Raw genomic sequence first — 27916 nt, forward strand, 5'->3', positions numbered from 1 at the left:
CTTGAACCATGGTGTAGAAAGAATCGATCGAGGACAGATTTGAAGTGATGCTGACATCTTCTTCTCGACTAGATGACTCGATGTCCACTGTGATGGCCTTGTCCATGTCCCCATGCAGGTTTGTGACCACTCCAGTGGGAAACGTGACGTTTGTCAGACGACCTTCACTGTCATAGCTAAATACAAGGGGCATTAACTTGGTGTTAAATAGGAAACTGCAGTTTCTTCTGACTTATAAATGCAATGTGTAGCAATATGAGTTGCACAAATTTGGAGGAGTATTTGTCTTTGTGAGTGAGCTATGCAGAGTGAGGACTTCAAACATGCTTTGAAGTAATCAAAAACCTGTTTAACATAGAAAAACCTCACCGGTGAGAACACGAGTAAACAGACCAGCTCTCCATCTCAACACATGATTCTTTGAAGTGTGATCAAAATCCTCCTGCACATCTAATTTGCTGTTTCAAAGGGAACATGTTTGCTGATATTAAATTCCTTAGTATTCCTTCATATTTTCTACAGAGTAGATTTAATTCACTGTTACATCGGTTCTTAAAGATTTACTGACTTACTCCCTCGGTGGCAGTACAGTACAGTATGTTTACGTGCATGTATGTATTTGCATATGTAAAAAATCCTTTTAGTATCTTCAAACATCCTCAACAAATTAATAAAGTAAGAACCTTTTAAAGACTATTTCTCAGTGATTGACATACTTCATAATGGTAAATTAGAGCTTGAATGCTGGCAGTGGTGATGATAACCCATTTTGTCTACAGTGATATTGCAAGAATGGGGGATATCTTGCATGACGATTTACTGTGTTCACTGAAATGAGATGCAATCTTTCCTGACATTTAATGATTATTTGTTTTTTATTACACGCTTACTCTTTTTAGCAGACAAATACAAGAGGAACTTATAATTTGAGTGTTAAAATACATTTTTAAAAGCTGTTCTGTGCTCATAAATATGCATCACAGAAGCAACATTTGACTGAAGAATTGAATTTCTGTGACTTTTATATTTGTGGCAGCACCAGAGAAAATTTCAAAAATGACAGTGTCGTCTGAAGAAAGAAAAAAAAATGCAAAATTCTGGATGAGACATTAGGGGTTTCCTGGGGACCACAATACACTAAAGGATTTCAGATTGATTCTAAGACTCCTTCACTAACTGAAAGTTCCCAGTGAGATGGAGACCTGAATCAACATCCTACTTAAAATAAGCCCAGACACAGAACTAACAGAGAAACAACACTGTTAGAGAAAGACAGGTTACCAGGGGAGGAACAGAGTGACAGGGGATCATAATCATAGGTGAAAACATGGGGCAACACAGGAGTGAGGTGTAAAAAAGGTACTTAGGTGATATTTTGGAATAAAGGGATAGAGAAGTGTTTTTTTTCTTTCCTTTTTTTTTTTTCCAATTTCACTTGTTTATGAAATAGGGAGTTTTTAGTGAAACATTCATTTTGAAAAATGTGATTGGTCATTAGGAGAAGATTCTAGGTGAAAAAGACAGAGAAGACTCCGTCAGGACAATGTTATAGTAGAAAGAGGGAAGAAAGAGAGGAGGAAGGTGAGGGACAGAGGTCTGTTCAGTGCCAGGTGATGAACTGATCCTATTAATTCCGTGGGGACAGTATCGGTCAGATCATGGGTTTGACTGACGTGATCTGACAACCTGCCACGCTGCTCAGCCAGCGGCAGGAACGGGCACTCAGGAGGGAGAAGCCAGGGATGGAGACGCAGAGGAAGCAAATGCACCATTAAGTGCAATCATTGTTCAGACTCACAAAAGGCAGAGCTGAAGATGTCCTCCCTGCCAACCCAAATGCCCCTAGCAAAGGAAGGCATAAATGAAAGAAATCCAACAGAGTTTATTGCTGTCATCACTTTTTTGAAGAAATTACTGCTCTTGAAGAAACAAACATGCACTGGTTTATTTATGGAGCCAGCAGCGCAGAGTTACAGAATTATTGACAAAACCAGCCTAAAGTTCTGTCGTTACATTTGGTATAAGTCTTGCAGCACATTACACATCTCATAGTATGATGTGAAGAACGTGCTATTGGGTTAAAAAAAATAACGCTCTTTTGAATGCCTCTACACAGGAGAATTCTGTATTGTACTATTTTCCCCCCTTTCGGAGATGGAAAATGAAAATATGAGGCGGGTAGCTGACTTGATCTGGCTCTCACTCTGTCTCTTGACTGGACCGTCACTGGAACTTTTGTGCAGCTGACCCCAGGCCCGTTAGCCCTCCTGCAGATCACAGTGCCTGATTTAAAGCTGGGAACTCTGGCTGTATATAGATGGCACCGCCTGCAAGCAGCTTGCTGATTCATTCTCCTCTGCCCTTTTTTGACCCTTTTGCTGGTTTATATTTTCTAGCCTCATTCAATCTGAAGCAGAGACTTCACCTTTCTCCTGTAGAAAGCATTTCTGCAACCTCTAACTTTGCTATTTCATTGGCTTTGCCACACGTTCCGTTCCCTGCTGGGCAGGCATTCTGTATCACAGGACCCTGCGCACAGGGAGATACAGCCCAGGAAGCCGAGCGTTCAGACTCTCACCTATTAGCCTTTGGTTCTTTGGGAAATAAATATACAAGTAACCTTTGCAGGTAGTACAGTTAGAATGACAGAGGGTTAAGCTGGGATCTTAGTGACCCAGCTTAACAGGTTAGCCCTGGAAGTTCTGAATTTGTGCCTTCCAAGGAGTAGTTGAACCTAAGTGCAGGCACTAACAGGGCTGAAGTGTTTGCACAAGGAAGGCTACTCCGGTGTCAGGGTCCTCAGAGCTCCTATGTAACCCGGCACCCAACAGTTTCAGAACAGCCTTTCTGTGCGAGCTGAAGTATGAGGATATTGTGAAAACAAAGAGAAGTCTGGGTGAGCAGAGGTCACATACGTGACAATTTAACTATGAAAAATGAGGGTCCTGTGAGGCTACCGTTCACCAGAGTGAGCAGAAGGGGAGATGTGTTCATGCTGGCTTAGCTGGGGAAGAGCTGCACCCAGGTGGGGACCAGGCCAGGCCCCAGAACAGACGTGGGATCAGGCAGTCGGCGGGGGGCCCGGGTGGGGCTAGGAGGGCTGCGGAGGAAGGTGTCAGGGGGTGCAGGGGCCCGGCTGAGGCACAGTAGGCAGCACAGAGTCATACTGGAAGGGAGCCTTGGGTGGATCTCCTCACTGGAGAACATGAGGTGCTGAAGAAGGTTTAAAGAAAGCGAGGTTTTCATGAGGAACCTAAGGTGGGGGTGAGAGTGGCTCCCTGACTTGCCAATTTTGCAAACCACGAAAAAAAATCAGGGATCAACACAGGGTTTTTAAATTAAAAACTACTACCTGTTACTCCCATCGTTTCATAAATAAGGCCATTTAAACATATCACAGAGAGGCGGGACCTACCTTCAGGGTGAGTACTTTCAAAAGAACTGTTTATTATTATTATTATTATTATTATTTTTTGTGAGACAAGTCTCACTCTGTTGCCCAGGGTGGAATGCAGTGACACTCGGCTCACTGCAACCTCTGCCTCTCGGGTCCAAGCAATCCTCTTCCCTCAGCCTCCCAAGTAGCTGGGATTACAGGCCCCCGCCACCACGCCCAGGTCATTTTGTATTTTTAGTAGATAAGGGATTTCGCCATATTGGTCAGGCTAGTCTTAAACTCCTGACCTCAGGTGATCCACCCGCCTTGGCCTCCCAAAGTATTGCGATTACAGGAGGGAGCCACCACACCCGGCCAAAAGGACTGTTCTTTATTTACGTATATATTTATTTATTTTTTTTGAGACAGAGTCTTGTGCTGTTGCCCAGGCTAGAGTGCAGTGGCACGATCTTGGCTCACTGCAACCTCTGCCTCCAAGGTTTAAGTGATTCTCCTGCCTCAGCTTCCAGAGTAACTGGGATTACAGGCGCCCACCACTGTGGTAAGTTTTTTTCGTTTTTGTATTTTTAGTAGAGACGGGTTTCACCATCTTGGCCAGGCTGGTCTCAAACTCCCTACCTCGTGATCCACCCGCCTCGGCCTCCCAAAGTGCTGGGATTATAGGCACGAGCCACCGCGCCCGGCCTAGGACTGTTCTTTAAAAGCAATGAATAAAGCTTTCTAAAACATTCTCCACATCATTTTTTTTTTCCTTTCAGTGTGGATGAGTAAAAACTTTTTCACAGATTAGCACCTATGTCAACAGAAATGAAAACAAGACAAAGGAAAGACATTAAAAAAGCGACCCGGGGACTCTGACTAAGGGAGTGAAAGAAAGTAAGTCTTCCAAGACGACTAGCAGGTGCTCCCATAAGCATCAGGCTAACTCTTCTTTACCTTGGCGAAGGGAAACCAGTGCACCAACGAATGGCCACCTAGCCTCTGAATCGCTCTGACTCCAGGTCTTCAAAAGCCCTTTCCAACTACTAGATATGCCTCTGGGCAGATTCTCTGCTTATTTGCAACTGTGTGGCTCAATTGAATGTTGCTTGGCCTTAGTGGTGAACTAACCCTGCCCAGCTTGTAGATTTGAGAGGCAGTTTTCTTTTATTAGCTTTTTGAATGTACAATGCAATAGGCTCCAGGGAATTTGAATAGTACATCAACTTCATGCCCTCCATTGCATTCCTCTGGCCTTAGCCTCATGGTTTCAAATTCATAACACACAGCACATGCCATCCTGCTCCTGCCTGGCCCCCCTTTACAAAGGACTCTCGCTGGAAAGGACAGACGTCCTCAGGCTCTCCGTGACCTACCGCGCTTTCACTGATGGGATGCCCTTATCTGAGGTTTATCTACTTGTTCGTCTTTAATTTGGATTGCATGTTTGCCTAGACTTGCTGTTTTAGTTTTTGTGGTATATTTTTAAGTTTCCTAAGTAATGGGATTATCGACAAACGCCTCAGAGAATAGCAGCCTCAGTCATTCTCAGCTGAGAATGCTACATTCAACCTGACATGACATTTTCCTTCTCTCTGCCCCTTGCAGATGTGAAGCTCCTAACGTTTTCCTTTTGCTTGGTAATGTCTCTCAGATATTTATCTTTCTATTCCCAGAGCTGCCCTAGACTTTTAAAATGGGTCTATCTGCCTCTTCCCATATGCACTGATACCAAATCAATCTTTTGAAACACCATGATTATAATACCTTTCTACTTAAACATCTTCAGTAGATGCTCAACAGAGAGTAAAATCAACTGATTTGGACTGTTACCAACCCAATATCAACAGCCTATTGATACTGCAAATTTATTCACGTGGAAACCATTTGCAGTTCTCGAAAACTTTCTTTACAACTTGACAACGGGAATATTTATCGTCTTCCCCATAAAATGGCTTCTTTAACCAAAGGTTATGTTTTTAAAATTATCTTCTGCTTTTGAGAAAAATATGTGTCAATGAGAGCACAGCTTTAGAGCAGCGCCTACGCCGGGGCAGAGAAGTCATTCTAACTCTGGGGGCAGGCTAGTCTGTGGAGTGACGTGCTCTTTGTCCCTTCTGTGGAGTGTTGGTCCGGAATTCAGCCTGACCCTGAGGTGGCCTGACTCAAAGACGAGACCAGCCTATGTCGTTACATATATACTGGCGGCAATGCCCTCCCCACACCTCTGTCATTTTCACCTAGGGAAGCCGGAATGAGAGGCAGTGAAATGTGACTGCTTTCTCTGGTCAAAACCAAGCCTGTTCTGGGCAGGCAAGACAGCAGCAGATATTGGTTTGGGCTCATTCAGAAAGCCTCCAGATGGGATAAATGTTCAAGTTTCCTTATGAGTGGGTCTTCCCCGGGATCTTCCTCAGGGCCATCCCAGAACTAGCCTGCTTTCAGAGCTGCTTAGTGGGTTCCATGGGTTTGCTTTCAGACTTGGATCCCAGTAAGAACTCACATGAAGGACTTAATTAACCCATCTTTCTCCCACTCTCACTATAATGTATATGTGTGTGATGTGTATATGTAGTATGTGTAGTGTACGTGTGTGTATAATACACACACACACCCCCACAAACACACACACACACACTTTACACAGAGGGAGAATCTAATAGAGTTGCTTAGGTTCAAATTTCCTTCCATAGTTTAACAGCCAACAACAACAAAAACAAACAATCCCTCCATCTTGTCACCAGTGACCACAGTGCTTTTCCCACAACGCTAATTTGTAACAGCCTCTTATCTGTTGTTGAGGTAAAGTGGAACACAATGACTAACCCTGTCATGACTAAGCATGTAGGCATAAATCACTCCTGGATCCTCCTTCCTGAGGAGGGACATGTGCACAAACAGCGAACGTGGAACGGCGGGCTGATGCGGAATCTTAATGGCAATAATGTGATTTGCGACAGCAACATCAAAAGATTTTACATGTAAGTCTTCTGAGAAGGAACCTGTGGTTTATGTATTTTAACCATTATCTCATAGACAAATCGTAATTTGTAGCAAGGTAGTAAGAAATCCTCAAAAATCAGGTTCTGGATAGAAAATGCTTCTATCACCAAGGGAAGTAGAGCAGTCGCCTACGCCACATCATGGCACTACCTGATTCTCCACTGCCTGCTACCTACCTGTCATCAAAAATGGTAGGGAAAATGCGAAAGAAGAAAAAGACAGTATTACTTTACGTGAGTCTGGTCTCGGGGCTAAGGGGGTCCTGATGAGAAAGGGGTGAGAATTGTATGGGGTGGGGGTGGGTAACCCCAATGTGGATTTCTTTGTTGCTGCTGCATTTAATTAGGAGGTCTGGCTGATGGGGTGAACTCTGACCCGCGCTTTGCTCCATAAAACCAGAAAGGGTAGCAGTCTGCAGTCAAGCTGCTATTCTTTTTTTTTTTTTTTTCAAACACCCCAGCTAACATGAGTTCAGAGGCATGTAGACAAGGGCAGAGCCTCCCCCACTCCTCTCTGGTCCAGCCCTTTTGAACACTGAGCATAGTGATAGATGGTCACAGAAATGACATTTTATTCAAGGATCAAATTCAAAAATAGTGACCCAATGCCTCTTTCCTTTCATAGTCATTACCACATCATGGAGAACTGACAAAGTGGTAACGCTCAGCGCTGAAATTCGCAGGCCTTGAGACAAAGGCATCCAAGTCAGGGCATTCCAGAATTAGTTCCCGTAGGGATTCGAAGGATTCTGGGTTAGCCATCATTAAGAGAAGAATCATGTTTAAGCCAGTCTTTTTTTTTTTTTCTTTTTTAAATTGTTTATTGAGTGAGGAAGGCTGACATGGGTAGGATACGCTTATTTGTTTAGCAATCCGTTCTTGAAATGGAGACCTCCTAGACGGCTGATGGCAAGGAAAATTTTTGCTCCAAAGAATCTGTAAAGCAGAACTGTGCATGCCCTCATCCTCCTGGATTTATTCCATGGGTCTGGAAGTGCTCAGAGGAAAAACTCCTCCTTCTCTTTTGTTCTCCTTGTATCCTGGTGCTTGTTCAGCCGTACATAGACCCACACCCTGGCAGTGAGCGAGGACAAGGAGGGCTGTGGGAAGCTTCTAGTAAGTGGGAAAGATTTTTAAAAAGTAGGTGCCCATTTGGAAAGAGAAAATTCTATTTATTTACTATAAATTGCTATTTCTACCACCAACATTAACACATAAGATACTAGTGTGACTGAGATGCAATATGCATAACTGTTTTAGCAGAGGGAACATGGTAATTTTTGTCAAGTGCTGTTTCTTTTGGAATACACCTTGATAGGGGCCTATAAGAAGGTGGAAAGAAATGGTAGAATCACATATTTTCTTTTGAATAGGAAGTGATTTTTAATTACTAAGGAGTCTTTTATGTTACAGGTGAGGACAAGAAAATCCAGAGAGGTGCTCTGACTCTCCCAGTCATGCAGTTAGGAGTAAGCAACACAATCGGGACGGGAACCCAGGTTTCTAGTTTCATCTTATGAGTGTCAACGACTTGGAAAACGGAGGTGAGTAAAGAGGAAGGGGAAGGAAAAAGAGTCTAAGATGAGACAATATGGAGACTAAGATGTTACCTACTCACAAGCTTTAAGAGAGAACATGAACATTGTGCAAAGTGCAAGAAGTAAGGGGAGGCAATGGAATGACCACATTTGGGCAGTTAAGGAGCAAAACGGAGCAAAGAAAGAAGATCAAATACAGAAAGTGATTGAAAATACAAGGGAAGATACAGATTGGAAGATTTCAAAAAATGAGGGACAGAGCATCCAGCAGGAGAAAGTGGATCCTTGAGTATTAACACAGTTGTTGTCTTTTATTATGAAGCCACAGGAAACTCCAGTCTGTAAACTCACATATTTACACCTTTTTTTTCCACTTGTACCCAGATCTTCTACGCTCCCTTTCAATATGATGTGATTCACGCTCATAGCTTCGGCTCTCTCAATAGCTCTCGTGTCCACATATTTGGAACTGTCCTCTCCTAAGTTCCAATCAGACATTTTTTTTTTTTAATCACATGCTAGACTGTGCTACGGTACTCTCAAAGTCATAATTTACAAATCTGAACTCATCTTTTGTTGATCAATGCACAATTCTTCCCTGTATCTCCATATCCGCTAGTCACCTAAGTTGGGAAAACAGAAACTCATCCTTGATCCCCTTTCTCCCTTACCTCTTACATTCAGACAGCAAGTTACATTTCATTTCCTAATGAGCTGACTGACCTAAACTGCCTCCTAACTTTCCTTTCCTAACCTACTTTTTTACCTTAAATCTATCCTTACATTGTCACCAGACTGGCTGTGTTGCTGTCCCCGTTAAACTCCTTGAATAGAGATCCGCCTACCCCGGAGGGAAGATCCACCACAGTCCAGCTCTTAGCGGTGCAAGCTCTGCTTGGGCAGAGGCAGCATCTCCTTCCCTGGTTTCATCTCCCTCCTCCCCACACACATTCGATGCTCCTGTCATTCTGAGCTGTGTGTTCTTTCCAAAGCCTGGCACGTTCTGCTCCTGGGTAAATGCTTTCCTCTGGCCTAGAAGTCTCTTTCTCTGTCTTCTGGGTAGCCTTTATTCACAACTTGCAACACTGATCTTAAAAATTACCTCCCTTGGTAAGTTTTTCTTGCCACATCCTGTCCCCAATTCTCAATCGGATTTAGATGCTTTTCCTCTGTACTTGCACGGCCTGTCGAACAACTATCTTAGCACTTACCCTTCTTATCACTGTTTACTTGTCTTTCTCTCCCACTGGACTCTGAGCTCCTTGAAAGCAGGGAATGTCATCTAGCTCTGCATTCTCCAGCACCTAAGGCCAGTACCTGGCACATAATAAATTCCTATTGAATGAATGAGCGCATGAGTGAATAAATGAAAACCAGGAAATTAGGGGCTAAATAGGAAATGCCTGATGATCAAAAAGCACAGAAAACTTCCCACCTTATCAAAGCCTAAGAGTCTTGAAATAATTTAATAATTTGTCAATCTGTTTGCTTTTGCAATGTAGCACGGAAAAGGCTTTCATTTTCTTTTAGGTGGCATAGCTGCTTTTGGAAACGGTGCCTCTCAGAGGCTCATGTTGCCTGGACCAGTCCCATACGGGATTAACTATGCTTGTGGTTAATTGTTGTGTTAAGGAGAATGAGGTACACTTTAAAAATTAAGTGAAAAAACTAGAAATCTTTATTAAATTAGTAATGGGTGAATGAACTAATCTTTCATTGGATATGCATACACAGATATGAACATGAAGATAAATTCCTGGGCATAACCTTTCTCACTAGCTCTAAATTATAAATAACCACTGCATAAACCCATTCTGACCTTCCTTGAGGGTTTAAAGGTTTGAGGTTTAGTCATCCTGAATATTTTTTGACTTCTCTAGGAATAGTTGGATGCATTTAGATACTCACATTGTGCTCCTCCAGATATAACATTCCTGTAACCTTTCTTTTATTACTATAACGCTAACTGACCTAGCTTAAAAACATCATCCTCTATAAATCAGTACTTTCTTCTAATTTTGGCAAGGCTTATGCTTGCCTTTATTAGAACTTGGTTCCATCGTTTCTTTCTTTCTTTTTTTTTTTTTTTGAGACAGAGTCTCGCTCTGTTGCCCAGGCTGGAGTGCAGTGGCATGATCTTGGCTCACTGCAAGCTCCACCTCCTGGGTTCAGGCCATTCTCTTGTCTCAGCCTCCCGAGTAGCTGGGACTACAGGCGCCTGCCACCACGCCCGGCTGATTTTTTGTATTTTTAGTAGAGACGGGGTTTCACCGTGTTAGCCAGGATGATCTCGATCTCCTGACCTCGTGATCCGCCCACCTCGGCCTCCCAAAGTGCTGGGATTACAGGCATGAGCCACTGTGCCCAGCCCCATCTTTTCTTTTCTAGAGTTTGAAACAGAATGAGGTCTTTCTTCTAGCTGATGCTTGACTTACATTCATTAAATGCTTAATCAATTAACGACTTTAAAATACACTAAGTTTTTCAGCCTTTGCTTTTTATACACTGTTTTTTATTAAAAAGCCCAGTCATGGGAAAATCTAAAGTTATATCAGACCTACACTCTTAAAATACACTTAAAGAGAACAAAAAGTAGTTTTTAGAAAGCTCTACAAAGGAGTATTTCTTTACATCAATATTTTCAGAAGTTGTGGGGGTCTCTCTTGAAGAACCATAGATTCACCAAACTTTGGGATGAACTTGAAGTCTAGGAAATCTTTTTTGAAGTGTGTCAGTATGTGTGTTTACAAGAAGTGGCAGTGGTGATGATGGGGTGGGGAAGGACAGTGTTGCTAAGTGAGGGATTAGAGTGACTTGAAGCATGTGGATCGTATCCCCAACCATCCTATCTCCTTCATAGACTGCCTTCCCCAACCTGGACAGAGCTCCAAAGAGTAGTGCAGTGTCCACGCTGGTTCTGCATTTGCAGCCTCAAGATATTCTGACACCACTCTAGGATCCTGAAACACAGGCCAAGGACTTTCTCTGTGTTGAACACCTTCCTGGGAGGCTAAGGAGTTACAGAATCCAGGAGTGAGAGCTGCTGGCATTGATTTTATTTTGATGTCAGAGGAATGAGCCACAGATGCTGGAAAGTCTCTAGAAAACACCCAATTGTCAATCTTCAGTTCTGTGATTGTAAAACATGAAATGTTCTCTTGCAATCATCGTCCATGTGTACACTTCTTGCTTTATTATCAATCATTTTAAATGGCGGTGTACACAGCTCAGTGTTAGGGTAAATCACCTGATAATCACTGTGTAAGGGAAGCTGATGATGCACACGGATATGAGGCCATCAAATCATCTGTCTAATCTAGACAGTTGCATAATGAGTTTAAAGAGGAAACTGGACACTTGTGGAAGCTGCATTTACTCTAGAGCCATTATGGAACAAGTTAGCACATGTGGAACATTGATTTGCCAGCTGGAACGCCCTGAAAGAGTTAATTCAACCTTGCAACTATCAACACACTCCAGGGACACAGCTGATGAACTGAGAATATCTGACTTATTTTTTGTGTAATTTTTTGAGTAATCTGAATAACGTACTATTTCCCCAGTTCCTTGTCTCCTTTGAAACCTGGGCAGAACTAATGGTTTTTAAAAACTACACTGCTGAAGGGAACTGGAATAGATCAAGTATTAATAAAAGTATTGCCTTAATAGTGTTCAGGTTAATGCTTGAAATGTCCAGCAGCCACTTTAGAAATTTGCCTATGCATTTTTTTTATTGATGTCCCTGGAAATACATGTTTTGGTTAATAATTTAAAGCAAAATTATTAAGCAATTAAACAAAACAGCAAAAATAGAAATAAACTATTCTACTAAATCAAATATTTAAAATTCTATCAATTTTCCCATGATTTTAAGTGATCTGCTGATAAAATCTCTTACAAATCATTCTTAAACTCCTAAATGTTTTCTTCCATGAAGAAAGAAAAAGGAAAAGGAAAATAAAGCAGGTGGCTGAGCACCATTTTTATGTGTGTGGATGAGTGTGTGTATAAGTGTGTGTATGTGTGTAAGTGTGTGTGTATAAGTGTGTGTGTATCTATAAAGTGGGCTGCTCAGTTTTTAATGCAGTTTTTGGCAGAAATAACAATGATGCATGGTTTCAGTGTTTGAGTTTTTAGGGCTGGATGGCAAATGCCTGTCAAAGGAAAGGATATCCTCTCAGTTTTGTCCTGTGGAAGACACCTGTATAATTCTTCTTCTTCTTCTTTTTTTTTTTTTTTGAGATGGAGCCTCCCTCTTTTCACCCAGGCTGGAGTGCAGTGGCCTGATCTTGGCTCACTGCAACCTCCGCCTCCTGGGTTCAAGCGATTCTCGTGCCTCAGCCTCCTGAGTAGCTGCGATTACGGGCGAGCGACACCACGCCCGGCTAATTTTTATATTTCTAGTAGAGACAGGGTTTCACCATGTTGGCCAGGCTGGTCTCGAACTCCTGACCTCATGTGATCCGCCCGCCTCAGCCTCCCAGAGTGCTGGGATTACAGGCGTGAGCCACCGCGCCCAGCTGATACCTCTATAGTTCTTCTAACATTAGAAGCGATTACCGTGGTCACTTCTGTAAGGAGAACACAGCATGGCACCGCAGCCAGGCTGTTTAAACAGGATTCAGTGTCAACAAGAATGGGCATATCTTTTCTAATTAATGATATCTTTTCTAATTAATGAATAATTATCATTGCGTTTTCCTGCGTTATTTGTGCTTTTGGTATACAATTTTGAACTTGAAATAGGCTTAGGTGTAGCACATGCGCTGTTCACACCGCCTGTCTTTCCTCTTTGGGGATCCCTTCTCTGAGGCACTCCTACAGCGTGAGAACGGATGTCAGTGGGAGGCGTGCGTTTGCCATGGGCACTGAGTTAAGTTCATTAAAAAGAAATGGTTCAGAAGCTCATTCTGAAATTGCAAAGCTTGAATGAGGGACAATAAACCCCCCAAATGAGAAGCCGGAGACCCATATATACCTACATAAATGTGTAAAAGCTGAAACTCATTGATTTGCTCTGTGAATCTGAATATAGCTCACAAAAGATCACAGAGTCAGCTCCACAAATACAGAGCTCCAAATATTCAAAGTCCCAAGATTTAAAAAAAAAGTCACTAACCTGCTGGTGTGCATGTACATATCGGCCAGAATTCATAGTTTTTCATGTTGTCTTCTTTAACCAGAGAGAAGAGCCTCTAGATATGCCCAAACGGTTTGTATTTGATGTGGGTAAGCAAGCAGAGAACTGTGAAATGCCATTTACTATTAAATAACTTATTCTATTCCCCAGTTCAACACACTGGATTTCCTTTCTTTGTGCATTTGAGTGTAAGAACCGTGGTTTCTTTTGGGGCATACACTTTTTAAATAATAAATATTTAGCAGGTGAGATCTTTTTAGTTTCCCTGGAATTACTCTGGCTAAGGAATCATTGTGTGTGGCCATTGTTTAAAGTGGTATGAAGAGCAGCATGAAGCAGTCCCTAATACTAACTGAAGACACGGTGTCTTCACACAAGGGGACCCTGTTAGCTAGTTGGGGTCCTTTCCACGGGCCAGCAAGTCAATGGAACAGGAGGTCAGAGCCAAGATGGTTTACTCAGTCAGTAATGAATATTTAGCTCATGAAACATATTAGTCTAACTCAGTGATTTCAAAGCTGAGTTAGAAACCATCTGATACCTAATGTAGTCTTCCCACCATACCATCCAGTAGCATGCCTAAAAATATTGGCCACTTCTCTAATGAATCACAATAGGGACATAATAATTACAAGTAACATGGAGAGAAACTGCTGCCAAATAGCAGGTGATATCTCTAGTTTTCAAATTGACAGTTATCATGCTAAAGAAACCCATCTGTGTACCCTGAAGAATCACCCTATCTACTTTACTGGTGATAAAAACTTATCAGGAATCAGGCTTTCTTCTCCTAGAATCCTTTCTGATACCAGATACAATAATATCCTTTAACTGTATTTGCATGGGATAAGTTTTCTGTGCTTACCACCAACATTTCAGAAGTAAGTGCTATCAACAGGAAGTTTTTTTTTTGTTTAATTATCGGACTAACAAGATCAACTGAGGAAGTCCTTATTTCATAAAGCAAAATACAGTGAGCAAACATGCCATTTTGGGTAAATATTTTTAAAAATCAGTAACAAAAATGGCTAATGTTAACATTTTCAACATTCACTATTGGTACGGAGGTGTGAACTAACTTAGAACGCCAAAGAGCATTTATAGGTATTCTCTCAGTGGAGCCTTGGCAAATGCCAGCTTTTGGTTCTACCAGACTCTTCTCGGCAAAGAAACACTGACCTGTCTACATCTTTGATTTATTCTTCTATTTCTTAATTCAACAAATAGCTACTGGGAGAGTTCTATATGCACGGCAACATTCTAGGAGTGGTGGGAGCCACAAAGACAATGAAAGTTTGCATTTAATGAAATACTTCTACATTTCATTTTGTACTTATACCAATACTGTGACATGTTAATGGTACACTAAAGTTTGTACCAAGAAAAAAATAAAAGAAAAACATGTAAGGTAAGTAATTGGAACTAATCCTCTTTTAAAATTTCTTTGGAAGGAACTATGACAAGTATATTTTTATCAGTAGGTAAATTTATTGATTCCAGATCTTCTTCCATCTGTTTCTATCCTACAAAAGCTTTAATCTCAAGGCTTTTTAAACACCAGGCTAGTTAGAAAGCTGGCCATATACAAATGGGAATTTGAGCTGAAAAGTTTAACTTTTCTGTGTAAGGTATTTGTGCAGGAAGATGAATATAGAGCATGTTATCAGAGCTCAAGGGACTGGTGTCATGAAAGTCATAGAAAACAGGTGTTTTTCAGTGGGGGGGTGGCAATTTTTTTTCACAGTCTCGTTGTGGTTTTGGTAACACTCCGGACATTGTCAAACCTGTCAAATCCCTTCTTTGTGAACTTACTGGCTACCCTTTGTAAGGTCTAAAGTAGACACATAGACGCGTGGCACTCTAAAAAATGAAGGGAAATATTACAGATACGTACTAATATTCTGGGAGTAGGCCAGTTCACCAATAACTACAAAAACAAAGGCATTCCGACAGGGACTCAAGAGGCCCCCCGCTGCCTCTATTAGGATGCTCACATCCCACCGCACCACCAGGTCAGGAGACAAACAGCAGAAACTCTGTTGTCAAGGCTCTGATGAGTAGCGACAGGGGCTGAGTTTGCCCATTAACAATCTCAAACTTACACAGACAATACGTGCTGCTGTGTCTGAACAGACAGGGCTGCTGCAGGGGCGGCCTGATGATGACACCTCCCCCCACCCTTTTCTTTTTGTGCATTTCCTTTTGAATGTGTTTTAAAGTTTCCGACCCTTAGGAGAGGCCGGGCCTTTGCTCTTTCACAGCCAAATTACAAGAATGTATGGGAAGAAAAAAATGATCATCTGTCATTCTGACATGATAATTCTGAATTCCTTGGGTTAAAGTGCTCTTTTTTAACACATTATTTTGAAAAGTGCATAAAGGTTTCTTAGACATTTTTTAGTCGTCTTTGCTGTAGACAGCTTATAAGGAAAATTAACAAAACACTGGTTTTTAAAAATAGTATTTCTGTTAATTTTATTAGAAAAGTTAATTTTATATATATCATATATATAAAATTGTGAGGGTGATATTTGGTAAGATATTTTAATAATGCTTTTTGGAATAGTTTAGTTGCCCTGACAGCAATTTATCTAGCTCTAAGATTTAATAGATATACTTTAAATAAGAAATGTAATGAGTCAGTATCGGTGAAAACGTGATTTTGATGTGTTTTAATTAATTAAAACCTTTCATTCTTTAAAATACTGTTTTCCCATTATAAACAAGATTGGCTTGCCAACCTAACCCCTACTTCAGCCAGTCTGCTGATTCCTAAGTCTGAAATTCTTGGAGGTTATGTGTTCATAGAGAAATGCATCTTCTTTTTTGCACTATCATTTCTTTAAAAGGTAAAAAAGTCCAAACTGGTTTATACTATCCCACATTAGCGCCACCAGTGACATTTCTCTAATTTTCCAAACTTGATTAAAATGCATTTGTAGACCATAAGCAAAGCCCTGTGTCTACTGCAGGAAGTTCAAGTGTCCGCACTAACCCGTACGATGAACTCCTGGGAACGAGTAAGGACACATTCAAAAACGGCCCAGAGAGCAGGGTCTGAGTAGTAGACTCTACTAAAAACTTATTTCTCTCTGTTTCCCCTGCTTTCAACTAAACTGAAACCCTACCAATGCCGCCACTGTCTCCTGAAGATCTTATAATCAGAGCAGCTCTCCTGCCCAGTCTCATCTGATGGCAGCACTTTTCCTCTGCTCTTTTTTGCCTCGTTGGCAGTCTAGCCTGCTATCACTTTGAAAACAGTGCAAAGGAAGTGCTTTCCATTAACTTCCAATTTATTCCTTTCCTATTGCGATACTAAAATGAGCAAAAGGAATGCTAAGCACAGAATTTTAATGTAATTCAATTGAAAAGGTTTGTTCCTCTGACAAAATCATGCTGCTGGGTAACATTCATTTTATTAAAAGGGAATCTGTCGAAAAAGAAAAGCAATTCAAGCTACAGGAGAACTAAGCTTTATGTATAAGATACATTCCAGAAAAGTTGTGCAGAAAGTATTTGTATATTGAGTCATTTTTTTCTACTGACTTTTATTATAATTTTAGAGGTGTGCTCCTACAGAAAGAAATACTTTTGCTTCAGCATATCATGGTGAAAATCACACTAAGGAACTCAGGATTCATTTCAAAGACTATTTTGCATTTGTCAACATGCCATCCCTGCACATCTCATTTCACCTCATGGCTTGCACAGCTGAGTCAAATGAACAAGCAATTGAGAACGCGTTTATACATGCCATAACATACACAACGGCTGACTCTCCCTTCACTCTCAGTGACTCCCGAGATGTGACTGTTCAGACAGCACAGTGCCCGGGCCACCACTCCACGCTATCTATTGCAACACCCTGGCTGAATGAGCCTCCGACCTCTTCACATGCTTTCAGGCAACAAATGGCAATTCCTGACTTCACTTAGTTGTAAGGTTCTTTGAGGCACAGTGTAGTTTCTCCGGTAACTGATTACAAGAACTTAAGCCCTTTTATGTAATCAGCAAAGTTCACTGTAAATGTTTCAGAAGTTTTTCTTCAATGCAAGCTCCTGATACAGCCAGCATTATCAGGTGGGCAAACCTAGAGCCAAAGGCTTTATGCCCCAAACCACAGCTGCAGGATGCTTCTCAGAAGGTTTGCTGCTAAGATGCTAGGTCTGTTTGAAGCAAGATGTTAATCCTTAAGTAAAGGTAAATTTACCATGAAGCCAACTGAAACTTAAGCTTTGGGCTTCTCCCTCACATGGTCCCTCCCCTTTCCAAGGCCCTGCATCTAACTTTGTATCTTGCAATTTTGTCTTCTTTCTCAGAAAGAGGAATCTAATTTTTTTTTCTTTAGAGATACGTTCTGGCTCTGTCACTCAGCCTGGACTGCAGTGGCACAGTCATAGCTCACTGTGGCCTCGAACTCCTGGGCTCAAGCAATCCTCCCGTCTCAGCCTCCCCAGGAGCTGAGACTACAGGAATGAGCCACCATGCCCAGCCAGGATCCAAAAACTATAGAAGCTCTAGGCTCTCAAAGACATGGAATCCTCCAGCCCTTAAGATTATATTGTTATTATAGATGATATTATTGTATCACAGTATTTTATAATCAGAGTAGAATTTTCATATACTTACTCAAAAAAAGTTGTCCATCCAGTTTCATCGCTTTTAGTGGCTAAAAGGCCACTATTGCCATGGTAAGTAAACAAAACTAATTCTAGTCCTTGAGCAGTCATGCTTTTCAAACATCCATTTGTTCCTATCGTCAACCATATCACTTGGTTATCGGGAGACACCACTCGAACTGGCATGCGATTTGGGTCCCGTCTAATTCTAAGGGTGTTGCCATTGCTGTCCGTCACAGCAGTAATATCATTGTCATTGCTGTAGCTAAAATTGTATAGGTAATCACCAGTGACTAAACTTACAGTATATTGGTGAGTACCATTGATGTCAAAGATGTAGAGTTCTTGATCAGTTGGAGATGCAACTTCATAAAAGTTCATAGAGTTAAGTAAAGGCTTATTCTTTGACACAGCCCGGATCCGGATATTCCCTAGATCTGCAATATACAGTGTACCATCTGGAGAAGCAGCCAGGGAGGATGGGGCATTGAGTTTGGCATCCTTGGCATAGCCATCTCCACTCTGGTAACAGTCACAGTTGGCATCATTTTTGCAGTCACACTCTGAAGGTATTCCGGCCACTAAGGAGATTTCCCCATCTGTTGTGACCTGCCTTATCCGGTTAATTTTCTTCTCATCAGTTTCAGTAATGTACAGGACCCCACTGTAGGACACAGCAATGGCAGTAGCTGATTCCAGTGTTGTCTGCACTGCGTGCTTCCCCACGGGATATTCCACTCCAGGAACCTGACAGTGCATGGGCCGCCCAGCAGCAATGCGAACCTGACGATTTTCAGTGATCTGTAAAACTACATTATTATCCAGGACATAAATGGAGTTATCCATAGGGTTAATGGCTAGGTCAGTGGGCCATTCCAGACGTACCTAAACAAAAAAAGAAATGGCCTGGTTAGTCAGTTACTGCACTACAGTTAATTCGCCAGAAGAGTAAATTAGACCATTCAGGGAAATTGGCATTAATCTGAGATAAACTGTTTTGTAATAGTTTTTTCAATGGCCTCAGTAAAATAAACAAAAAGTAATGAATGAAGATAAATATAAGAAATAACACTTTCTTTTAAAATTCAGCCCACAGTAAGATTTGCTAGTTATAGGCAAATAGCAAATAAGCCTCTAAGTAGTGAGTCAACAGATACCAATGAGTTATGAACACACGTGTTCCTATGGCAGCAATAACCACCAAATGTTGGGGCTTTCTAGGTTATGAATAGATTCGTGTTCTATTGTGTTTTCAATCAGCCTAACAGTAAACTTTCCAATTCTAAATATAAGTCCCTTGGGACTAATCATAGTGGGTTCTCTCTACTACTCAAGGAGCTCATGCAATCAAAAGATTAGAGATTTAAGCTGTTTGGTTCTTTTTAGAATATCTGCATGCTGCTACTTTACTGGTATTTTATTACAAATGCTTAGCATTTCTTAGTGATAACTGTTCTGTATCCCACTGAATTCATCAAATGCAGAATGACACAAGAAAATAACTTTTTATTAGCTCCTGTGATACATGTAGATGGAACTGCCCTATCAGAACCACTGCAACACATGATACATGCAGTTTCCTATGGTGCCATCACAGTCTACTGACTGAATCAGTCAAGTCACCCAGAGGAGAAACAAACGAGCCAGCTCAGTGTTGATCACCTGGCTGATGTGCATGCTGGTGTCACAGGTTAAAGGTCTGGCTGAAGTCAAATCGTTAGAGCCCAGGAGAGTTGATATGATTCCATTTTGGTCAACTTTCCTAATCATGGTTCCATCAACAAAGTAGATTAATCCATTCTTATCAATTGCCATTCCTGTATTTGAGAGAAGCAGGTATTAGTACTTTTTTAAAAAATGGTTACTTTTGATTAACTATTAGGCCCATTATTAAACTCAATTATTTAACCCCAGTGACGACATCGGTGACAGGTAGCAGGTAGGGCTGCAGATTGCAAACACATTAGAAAAAAACCAGCATAGGTATTTATAATACAAATAAATTAAAAATTCAGTAAGGAGGCAGGACATGGGGGCTCACGCCTGCCATCCTAGCACTTTGGGAGGCTGAGACAGGCAGACTGCCTGAGCTCAGGTATTTGAGACCAGCCTGGGCAATATGGTGAAACCCCGTCTCTACTAAAAAATACAAAAAAATAACTGGGTGTGGCAGCGTGAGCCTGTAGTCCCAACTATTCAGAAGGCTGAGGCAGAAGAATGGCTTGAACCCGGGAGGCAGAGGTTGCAGTGAGCCGAGATCATGCCATTGTACTCCAGCCTGGGTGACAAAAAAAAAAAAAAAAAAAAAGAAAAAAAAAAGAAAAAGATTCAGTAAGGAAATAATCCAATTTTGTCAGAATCTCCTGTGAGTATATGAATCACACAGGTAATACCTGTATGTTCCAAATATAAATTATAATGATTATATAATGTTGTGGTCTATAAATTATAGAACCAGCTTCAAATTCCATTCCAGCTAACTTACAGCAACCATATTCTTCTAACAAAAATAGATCTAAGTCAAGGTTAGTGTTTTGTTGACCCTGTTACAATGAAATTTTCTATGATGAATAATTCAGTACAGATACTTTTTTCCAGTCCTTGTTCACATAATAGTCAGTAGCTATCATGAAAAAAATAAAGGCCCCAAACCAGAAACATTGTATTGAGTGGCATAATACATGAGCAAGGAGTCAGTCCTGCCTGGTTTAAAAGCCTTTATCACGAAGAATTTTTAGCCCTTGTTACCTCCAAAAATTCCTCGCAGCAAGGATTTTTTCCCATGGCATAGAAACAAAAGTTGAACAGGTCCAAAGAGGGTGAGGGCTCACAGGGTTGCTTAGTGATGGTTTTTAAAGAAGCCTGGGACTCATTCATGACAAAGAAATTCCAGGACTATGAAAGAATTTGGATACTTCCTTGAAGTTTAACAGGATGTGACCTGAATTATATAGAGTAGTTGCTTCATTCTTTGAAGAGCTGAAAAAAGGGTATGATAATAAAGAATGCCAAGAACCTAATATTTACTGTAAAACCAAGTTAGGATTCTAGCAGTTTCATGCTACATGGCTTTTAAAAACCCTAGATGTGAAACAGCTTTTCAGAACACTGTCAAAGGTAAAAAGTTAGACTCAGCATTAAACATGAGAAGGCACTAAATGGATTTTCTACCTTTTTTTTTTTTTTCAAATAAAAAGAAATCCTCAAATCGCCAACTGGCAGTACCTTTGGGACTCATGAGTGTGGCTTCCACGGCCTTCCCTCCATCCCCACATCTCGCCTCGTCAAACGGAAGGCACTGCTCCCCGGTTCCTGCGACGACTTCTGCATTTTTAGTCAAGTCTTTTGCCCCTGTAAGTGACTTTGGGCGATAAATTCTGCGGGTGTTTGTGTCAGAAACGTACAGATCTCCTGTGACTGGATCCGTTGCAAGGTAGTATCTATGAGCTGGGTTGCTGCTGTGAAAAGGATCATACATAAACATCAAAGGGAGTTACTCCTAATACACAGAGGGAAATTAAAAGCAAAATAAAACAGATCATGAGAAACTGATTCTAGTCTGGAATCCATGATCAAAGATGAGACATGAATAGTACTGTCTATTTAATAATGACTTAAAAGAATATGCTCACAGGTAGGATTTCTCTGATATTACTGTTTGTCTTCCTTGCCTGATGCTGAGGATTCAACAATTGACTAACAGTCATCTTAAAAATATTACCTTTAAAAGGCACCATGTGTCTAGCCTAAAACAAAGAAAAAAATTCTCTAAATCTTTTTTGCTCAATGCAAAGCCATTAAAAAATTCCCCTGAATGAGGGACATAAAGTTTATTCCAGGCGAAGGATGTCTCCATCAAATTTTCCTAGAAGTACAATACGCTACTGATTCCACTCATACCTCGCCATAGGGTATTATCCTTTCAAACTAAACACCCTCCCCTTGAAGAAATGAGCACTTTATCTGTCTCGGTTGCTCTATCATAATCCAGAAAAGTGCCAATGTTTGTCCGATGGGGTTAAATATTAAAATGAGGTCATTCAAGTGTACGGGGGAGTCTCATCTGGTGGCCTGTGGCAGTGAGCTAGGATGCTGGATCCTTCAGTTTTCTTTCTAAAGTTCATATACTGAGCTGCTCTGAAACCTGCCTATGAATTTAGTGACATACAAAATGTAGTGCCTCAATTTTATAAAGAAATGCAAATGTAAAACATTTTATGTCCCATTACTTGTAAAAAATGGTAAGCCCAACACTATCAAAGAGGGGACAAATTATGACATATTATTGGAATTAAAAAGCTAATATCCTTACAAACACTCAACGCCACATTCTTAAAATTAATGTAATCTTGTACATGTGCCAAGATTGCTTTCTGAAAAAAATCTGAAAAATAAGTTACATGATTTGGTGTCCCAACCAAGATGTCAACATGATGGGAATCTATCAAACTCCATTGATCTTCTGATGACGAACTTAGTTATACTAATTAATTCTCATTCTCTCTCTTCCTCTCCCTCTTTCCACAAGCAGCCAGACACACACACACACACACACACACACACACACACACAGAGTTATATGCTTGCTTCCATTTATTTGTGAACATCTAAAATATTTAGAAGAAATCTACCTATATGAATATTTTTATTCAAATAGTGATGCAGTAGTTTCCTCATTACTAATGAAGTTGGGTTCTAATAAAACATTTTCACTACTTAATGATTTTCCTTCTAAGTGCTGAGTAGATGTACTTTATCATTTCTGTAAAAGAGTCTATTCTTAAAATTGTTGAAGTGTTTCTCATGTTGTTAGAGGAGGAGAGGAGATCACACATGGAGTCTGTAGAGGCCTTGTGGAGCGCTGAAGAGCTCTTAGGCTGTGATGTTAGTGTACAGAGAAACACAAAGACATACAAAGGCTTGAATACCTTCAGCTCTGGGATCTCCTTTCCAGACTTTAATATCTTTGAGTGACAAAAGACAGACTAGAGCAAGAGGTCTTGAGTGTGTAAATGTGTGTGAAATGGTAAAAAGATGAAGAACTCAGAAAGATGCAAGTCATTATGCAAGAAAAACATTTCAGAACAACTGGGTTATGCCAAATGATCAACTTGCTATGCTAAGTGTTATTATATCATTTTCCTAAGTTGATGCCTAAAATTTTAAATGCAGCAACACATATTGCATCCCTTAATGTGGTAGTTTATTACTTTGTAAGAAGTGAAGAGTTACATATCAATATAACATTCAGAGCAATTTTACAGAGGTTTTTTTTTTTCCTTTCTATAAATAGTCTAATGTTGCCAGAGCTGGTCTTTCAGGTATATATAATTGGTGACAGAGTTGCAACTCCACCAAACTAAGTCTACTTTGAAAGACATGACATTGGAGAGGTCCCTTTAGTCTTTCCTACCTCCCTGAATATACAGTTAACTGTGAACAGCTGTGTACATGGTATGCATACACTCACGTGTATACATACACACGTATTTTTTTTCTTATCAGTGTGTATCTTTGAGTATGAACTCTGTACCAGAGACACTGGGTTTAAAGCCTAACTTCATCACTAACACTAAATGCATGATCTGGGCAAGTTGGCTAACTTATCTGTGCCTCAGGTTCCTTACCTATAAAGGTGATGATAATAATATATATTTCATAGGATGCTGGGAGGATTACATGAACTAATATATGTAAGATCCTTAGAACAGGGCCTAGCGCATACTACATACTCACTAAGAATTAACCGTCCTTATAATCGCCTTTGCCCCATCTCTTCTTACAGTGCCATGTCTTTTGCCTTATAACCTTAGAAAGTGCAGGAATACAAGAATTAACGAAAGTATGAGTTGTTTCTGAAAACATTAAAAGAAAAAAAAACTGGGTTTAAACTTGGTTTAGGTTTAAATTTGTTAAACCTAAACTTGGCTAAATTTAAATTTGTTTTCTTACTTCTGCTGTTATTAACAGCAGTTTATAATATCCTAAACTATTAAAGTAATGAAGACTCATCTTAAAATACCCACTTTAAATTGTTTAGAGAGTAATGACGAACAGTGATGATTCACTCATGGTAAATGAGCCATACACACTTCCTCGGGATGCCTTCATTTTGGGAAAAAACAAACCGATTTTTGAGGTGGCAGCTTCAGTGGTGGTGGCATCCTCTTAGCTATGGGACATGAATTTTCTTGGTGCAAAAACGAATGGACATTCCAGTCATATAAGCTTGCCTTTGTCATCAGTTTTATTCTAATGGGGAAGTAATAAGAGAATGCCCAAAGTGGTGCTTATATTTGCTTATTTCCTGTCCTGAAGCATCTCCTTCCTAGAAGACATAGACATTTCTCCATCAAGCAACAGATGTCAATGGTTTTAAGAATGTCGGACAAACGAAAGCTGCGCTTTTGGATGCAACTCTGTTGTCCAGAAGAACAAATGTGAGGGAGTCTCTGTGGCCCTAGAGAAGAGAATGAGCCTCTGGAAATATTCCGCACAGGATGGGAGGAAATGAGACGTTGACAAGTTCCCAGCAGCGCAGGCCGGCATGGTAAATTAGAGCTGGTTGTTAGGTGCTGGCCTCTCCTAAATGAAAAGAGGGATCAGCATGGAAGTACTAAAAGGAAAAAAAAGTGAGTCTGGGTATTTCTAGTTGACAGACTGGTGGCAGTGAAGCTCTGAATCATATGCCATAGGACTGGGATTCAAGGTCAACTAATTTCAGCATAGAGAGTTGACAGGGTGAGCTAGTGCTTGCTTTCCAACTTTCTGAAAACCCAAAGCACTAAAGAGGCGGGTGTGTGGGTACGATGAGTGGTGAATTTTTAGGTCCGTGATCTATCTAGTGTGAAAACGTGAGGCTACCACGACCGAAACAGGTTGCAGCCAACAGCTGGCGCACGGGGATTTTCCAAATGCTTGGTTTTGGAAAATCTCTGCTTAGCAGAAGCACAGCAGCATCCTTATGTGATTGATTGAGATTTTGCTATTTCAGAAAGGTTTGAAATATTACAATTTTGACTAATAGCAAAACCAAGGAAACTGAGATCAAGTTAAGAACCTTTAGTATATTACACCTTGATTCTTAACTCATCCTGAATTGCCTAGATCATCACAATTATCAAGACATCTTCTCTACAGTCTCATTCAATTAGACACAGATCCAGCGGTAAGTGCAGGCTGGATTTGCTCATTTATTTTGTCACAATTCAACCTTCTTAGACTAGAGAAATATTCACAAAGAACAAGCCAGAGAACAGACATTATTAGCACTTCTATCTTTTGAGTTGGAAACTGTGCCACAGTCCTTAGAACACAAGACATTTGAAGAAGCGTAAAAAACTGTATTTATACAGAAAAGCAAAAAGGCTTCTTTTATGGTAACCAAAAGACTGTTTAGAATATTGCAAGCAGGGACTGGGGGTGTGATATTTCTGTGCCTGCTTGATTTTTAAATATTAAGTCAATAAGGAGTGCTGAATAAAATTCTTATAATTTGGTATCTAAACTTTAATGGATTCAAATTCACAGACTTATGATTGACACTTTCTTTGATCCTTTAATTGGTAATATAAAATTCACAAAGTTGATTTTTAGTTCTACATGTTTAAGTGCCCTTTGGCTGGTATTAATTAATATAATTTTAAAATTTTGGAATGTGTGAGAATTGGAACAAGGATGATGTAAAATTTACTACATATTAAACGGGTTAGTTAGCAAACTAGTACTATAAACATCAGAGAAGGAAATGTTTGGTATATCTAAAAGAAACACATTTTTAAAGCATTGTAGCAGCTTCTATTTATGTAAAAAATTTAATATGTTGATCAGTAATATTTATATCTATTCATTAAAGTATAGCTAAGAATTTTTATTTCATGTAATATCCTGGTGGTGCTTATTAGTTTGATATAACGAATACTCTGAATTTTAAAATAAGAAGATGTGTTTTTATATTAATTTTTATTGAATATTTTTATTATTCCCCCATTAGTCCAATTAATGAGACTGTTTATAGTATATGAAATATACAAGAGGATAAAAAGTGTGCATTTTTATATTTTAATTATTAACAACTGGCAATACCATTCCTTTTGTAGATTTAGACACACTTTTCAATTTCTTTTTCTTCCTATTACCTGTTCCTAAGCCTCTCATGACTCTTACGCTGCCCAAGAAAGCGAGGATAAGCAGCACACCAGGAAGGATCTTATTAACCAGGAAAGGGGAGGTGACGACAGGCAGGCACACAGGAAGAAGCATCTGAAAAGAACTTTAATTTTTTAAGCTAAAAGAAGAAGTTCCAATGAACTAAAATATGTTGACTTTGCTAGGCCAATTTTATTACCTACTAAACAAATGGAATCCCTATTTTATCAATGACATGATCATGTTTGATGATTTGGGCTCAAAGACCTTACACATTCTCTACATCTTCCTCTTTCTTATCACTTAGACAAAGACTCTCCATTCTCTCCTTCCCTTTATCGCTTGGCTTCCTTCACTGCTAACCATCCTGTTTTAGGTTATCTAGCATCTCATAGTGCAACAGCTTTCTAACTGATCTCATCTCGAGTCATTTTGAACTCTGACACCAAGTTATTCTTCCTTTCAGTATGCCACTTTGCATATGCCACTTGTTCAGGATGCTAAAATGGGTCCCCACTGTCTCAGGTATCCTACAGGAGAGAATAATTCCCTAGAGCACTCAAGGCCCCAGGCAATCTGACCCTCCCCTGCCTTTGTGCCTGTATCTCTCATGATTACCACCATGAACCCCCTGCTCCATTCAGGTGGGTCTGATTACCCTCAGAACATGTCTTGCTCAGCTCTCCCCCAGTCCCCGGTAACTTTACTTGCTTTCTCTACTTCTTCATGACTGCCCTCTTTTCTTCTTGCTGTTCTGTTTCAGCAGACTTCATTATTAGACCTAGCTCAAATATCAGCCCTTCCAGAGAACGTTTCCTTACCATACTGTCATCTCCCAGTAATCTCTTCCTTCACAGAACTATTCTCACATTTGAAACCATGGACCATGGGTATGATTAAGTGTCAAAGAACGATACTGAAAATGTTATTTAATTTGTCACGTATATACCTTGTCTCCCCCGCTAGATTGTGAGTTCTGAGAACAGGTACTTTGTCTTACATTATTATTTTTCAAAGTGCCTAACATGCGGTAAGTGATCAGTTAACATGATTTATTTCATACAATTAAATATCCATATAAAAGCCAAAAAGTGTACTCTGCATGCACGGCACATAAAGGAACTGCAGAAGCGCAAATGTAGTTAGGATGATGGACAGAGGAGAAGGGTTATGGAGGATCATGAGAGAGGGATTACAATAGTATCACTGCCAAACACCAGAAGTTAGTACAAAATGAATTCCTACTGTTTAAATAAAGATGTAACTCTAACCTCAGAGATTTTTTTTCCCCAGAGGGAGAGATTATGGCTTTAAGTAACAGGTAAAATGATTGTGAAGTAAGTCTCACTTTTTGCATACCCAGGGCATGAGCCCCTAGAAACTTAGGCATTGGGAGACAGAAAAACCGGCTGTGTGGTGCAGTGGAAAGAACATATTTTCAGAGTGGTTTAACTGTCTGCTACCCATTTCTTAGGCATGTATTTTGGGGAAGATATGTAACCTCCTGGAGCCTTGTCTACGTCACCTATAACCCTGAAGGACTGCTGTGTGGATCTGCAATAACAGATATAAAATATCTGGCACCATGCCTGGCATGGAATAGGCCTGCTTGTTAAAAGGTAGCTGCTTGGATAGTTTTTTCTGTATTGCCTCCAGCATTTTCACATTTAGTTGGTGTGCAACCTGTCTGTCTTCCCTCTTTTCTCCACAGCTACCAAGAAAACAAGACAAGAAAATTTTTGATATTCTACTATGGTTTCTGAGAGCAGAGCTTTGCATGCTCAGTATTCTGCAGAGATGAAGTGCTGATTTTAGCATGTGACTAAGCTATTAGCTGAGAGTATAAGATCAATAGGGGATCTCAGGAAAAGATCATGGGGCCACGTCTGGTCACCCTGATATGCAACAGCTATCCATCTTTCAGTAGAACTTTGGTTTTCGTTTGCTAGTTGTCAATCACTACACAACAGGTTAAAGGGGTTTTGTTGACTAATTCATCTAAAAGACCTCACATAAAATATTATTGTTTCCATGTGATATCATTTCCTTAGCTATTTTAATGAGATAAAATAGATCTAGCATTTCTTTTTTTT

At 40.3% G+C, this 27916-nt stretch overlaps 1 protein-coding gene and 1 long non-coding RNA gene across 25 annotated transcripts in view; one reads left to right on the top strand and one right to left on the bottom strand.

Annotated features, from left to right (window-relative positions):
• Positions 1–27916, bottom strand: part of LOC105466614 (teneurin transmembrane protein 3) — a 2765046-nt gene that overhangs the window by 21448 nt on the left and 2715682 nt on the right. For 18 of the 23 annotated variants that reach the window (XM_071092799.1, XM_071092798.1, XM_011715685.2 and 15 more), the window contains 4 exons: positions 20901–21133; positions 19338–19492; positions 17686–18560; positions 1–176 (listed from right to left, as the gene is read on the bottom strand). In XM_071092799.1, coding sequence (XP_070948900.1) covers positions 1–176; positions 17686–18560; positions 19338–19492; positions 20901–21133 — 1439 coding nt within the window. The remainder of the gene's footprint in view (positions 177–17685; positions 18561–19337; positions 19493–20900; positions 21134–27916) is intronic. The other 5 variants (XM_071092800.1, XM_071092797.1, XM_071092796.1 and 2 more) reach the window with 1 other exon arrangement.
• On the top strand, positions 175–27850 carry LOC139355411 (uncharacterized). 2 transcript variants are annotated; one of them, XR_011620778.1, is made up of 6 exons: positions 175–6357; positions 7792–7922; positions 20873–21028; positions 23994–24225; positions 27298–27442; positions 27535–27850. It is a non-coding gene; the product is annotated as an uncharacterized lncRNA (long non-coding RNA). The 2 variants fall into 2 exon arrangements; XR_011620777.1 differs by lacking the exon at positions 175–6357 and having other exon boundaries at positions 6862–7922.

The sequence above is a fragment of the Macaca nemestrina genome, chromosome 3, assembly GCF_043159975.1.
Source record: "Macaca nemestrina isolate mMacNem1 chromosome 3, mMacNem.hap1, whole genome shotgun sequence".
Classification (NCBI taxonomy): Eukaryota; Metazoa; Chordata; class Mammalia; order Primates; family Cercopithecidae; genus Macaca; species Macaca nemestrina.